The sequence below is a fragment of the Poecilia reticulata genome, unplaced genomic scaffold (genome assembly GCF_000633615.1).
Source record: "Poecilia reticulata strain Guanapo unplaced genomic scaffold, Guppy_female_1.0+MT scaffold_1173, whole genome shotgun sequence".
Taxonomy (NCBI): Eukaryota; Metazoa; Chordata; class Actinopteri; order Cyprinodontiformes; family Poeciliidae; genus Poecilia; species Poecilia reticulata.
The window spans coordinates 3,854-5,486 of record NW_007615912.1 but is presented as its reverse complement, the minus strand read 5'-3'; the positions used below and the strand labels follow the sequence as shown (position 1 = coordinate 5,486).

The 1,633-nt window shown below is 33.5% G+C and overlaps 1 protein-coding gene across 1 annotated transcript in view; it reads right to left on the bottom strand.

Annotated features, from left to right (window-relative positions):
• Positions 1-117: 117 nt before the first annotated feature.
• Positions 118-1,633, bottom strand: part of LOC103461360 (DNA damage-regulated autophagy modulator protein 2-like) — a 5,349-nt gene continuing 3,833 nt past the window's right edge. The window contains exons 2-4 of the mRNA XM_008403666.2: positions 1,495-1,505; positions 1,136-1,242; positions 118-528 (exon numbers count right to left, since the gene is read on the bottom strand). Of these exons, the coding sequence (XP_008401888.1) occupies positions 391-528; positions 1,136-1,242; positions 1,495-1,505 (256 nt within the window). The 3' untranslated portion in view covers positions 118-390. The remainder of the gene's footprint in view (positions 529-1,135; positions 1,243-1,494; positions 1,506-1,633) is intronic.

Here is a 1,633-nt window from a genome sequence, read left to right as displayed (position 1 = left end):
AAAAAAAAAAACATTTATGCTCTTTTTTAATACATATATATAAAAAGTACATCAAACAAATCTAATTAAAGATTAATATTGGTTCGTTATAAAGTACTATGCTTTGTTAAAATAAAACTAATTAGATTTTTATGTTTAAATTCTCTTCCTATGATCACATTAATTGAATATGTAATGTAATCAAGACAGGTGTGTCTGTGTTGAAAAGTGTATCTTATGGTTTTGCTTTTAGTTAACCAAGAACATCATTGCTGCTACCGGAAAAAATATATACTTTTGAATGCCTTCTGTTTTTTTTCCTGAATGTTGACAGAGAGTTTGAAAATATAGTTTAACAGCAGCTCTAAACTGGAGTTTCTGCAGCAGTCAGATGTAATTCTGTTGAAATAACTACACATATTCAGCACTGTGGTGTAAAACAGCAGGAACAACTACCTGAAAATCTCTGATGTAAGTGAGGAAGAAGCTGATGAAGGAAAAGGCCAGGAACCACTCAGACACCGTGCTGACCATATGCGGCACGTAGCCCTGGAAGACGACAACAAACATTATGCAACAAAATCTACATCATTTTGTGTTCCATTTTATTTGGTATGGAGACATTAAGCATTAGATTAGATTTAGTTTTAGCTCTGCTTTAAGCCATAGGTTTATTATCTGTTTGTGTTTGAACATTCGTCAGTCCCTCCAGTATTTCCTGATTGTTTTTGTGATTTTTGCAATCGTAATCACTGATTATGTGGTGCTACTTCAGAAATATCTGCAAGGTATTTTGCGATATTTGCATTTATGTATGATGGTAAATGTAGCTTTTTGTTATTTGACTAACRTTAAGTAAGGCTTAGGTAGAAGGTAGTAGAAGTAATACATCCCACCTGCAGGTGGCAGTAAGTAGTCACTTCAACCAAATATTTATAATCATTTTTGTGTACAATTTGCAATAAATTCAAAATTATGCATTCTAACAAAACCAGAAATCTGCTGATTTTGTATAAATTTTTGTGATTGCAGAACCGCGAAATACTGGAGAGATTKGTTAGCATCTGTAAATAATCACTTTAGCTTCAGTACCATAATCTGCACTGCATGGATGTAAAAGATATAATAAATACAAAGGATGCTGATGCCAACTGACCGGTTCTCCTGGGAGCCAGTGTAGCTTACGGGGTACATCCACTCCTGACAGAATGGTGTACATGATGACTGATGATACAAACACTGACCGACTGTTGAGGATAACAACTCAAAATGAGCAATTCAGATCTTCAGGTAAAACATCTGTTGTTTCTTTAGTTTTGAGAGACACAGTTCCCTCGTTATTACTTCTGATCAACTTTAAAGCATGCATTTATATGAGTCAATCAATTTATGAGACCTCAGTCAGCTTTCCATTGAGCAGAACGGTAGGTGGTTGGAAGGTCAAATACTGAGAAATCWGTTTGTTTTTACCTATTTATTAAATGCATCAAAATTTATAGATTGAAAAATTCCCACAGTTTTTCAGTCTGAAAATACATTAAACCTGAATGTGTAYTTCAATTGACCTTTTTGGGTTTTGATTAGATAATTGAGATAATCTTGACTTTCATTTGTTGTTTAATTTAAAGTTGCAATTTCTATAAAAACACCTGCA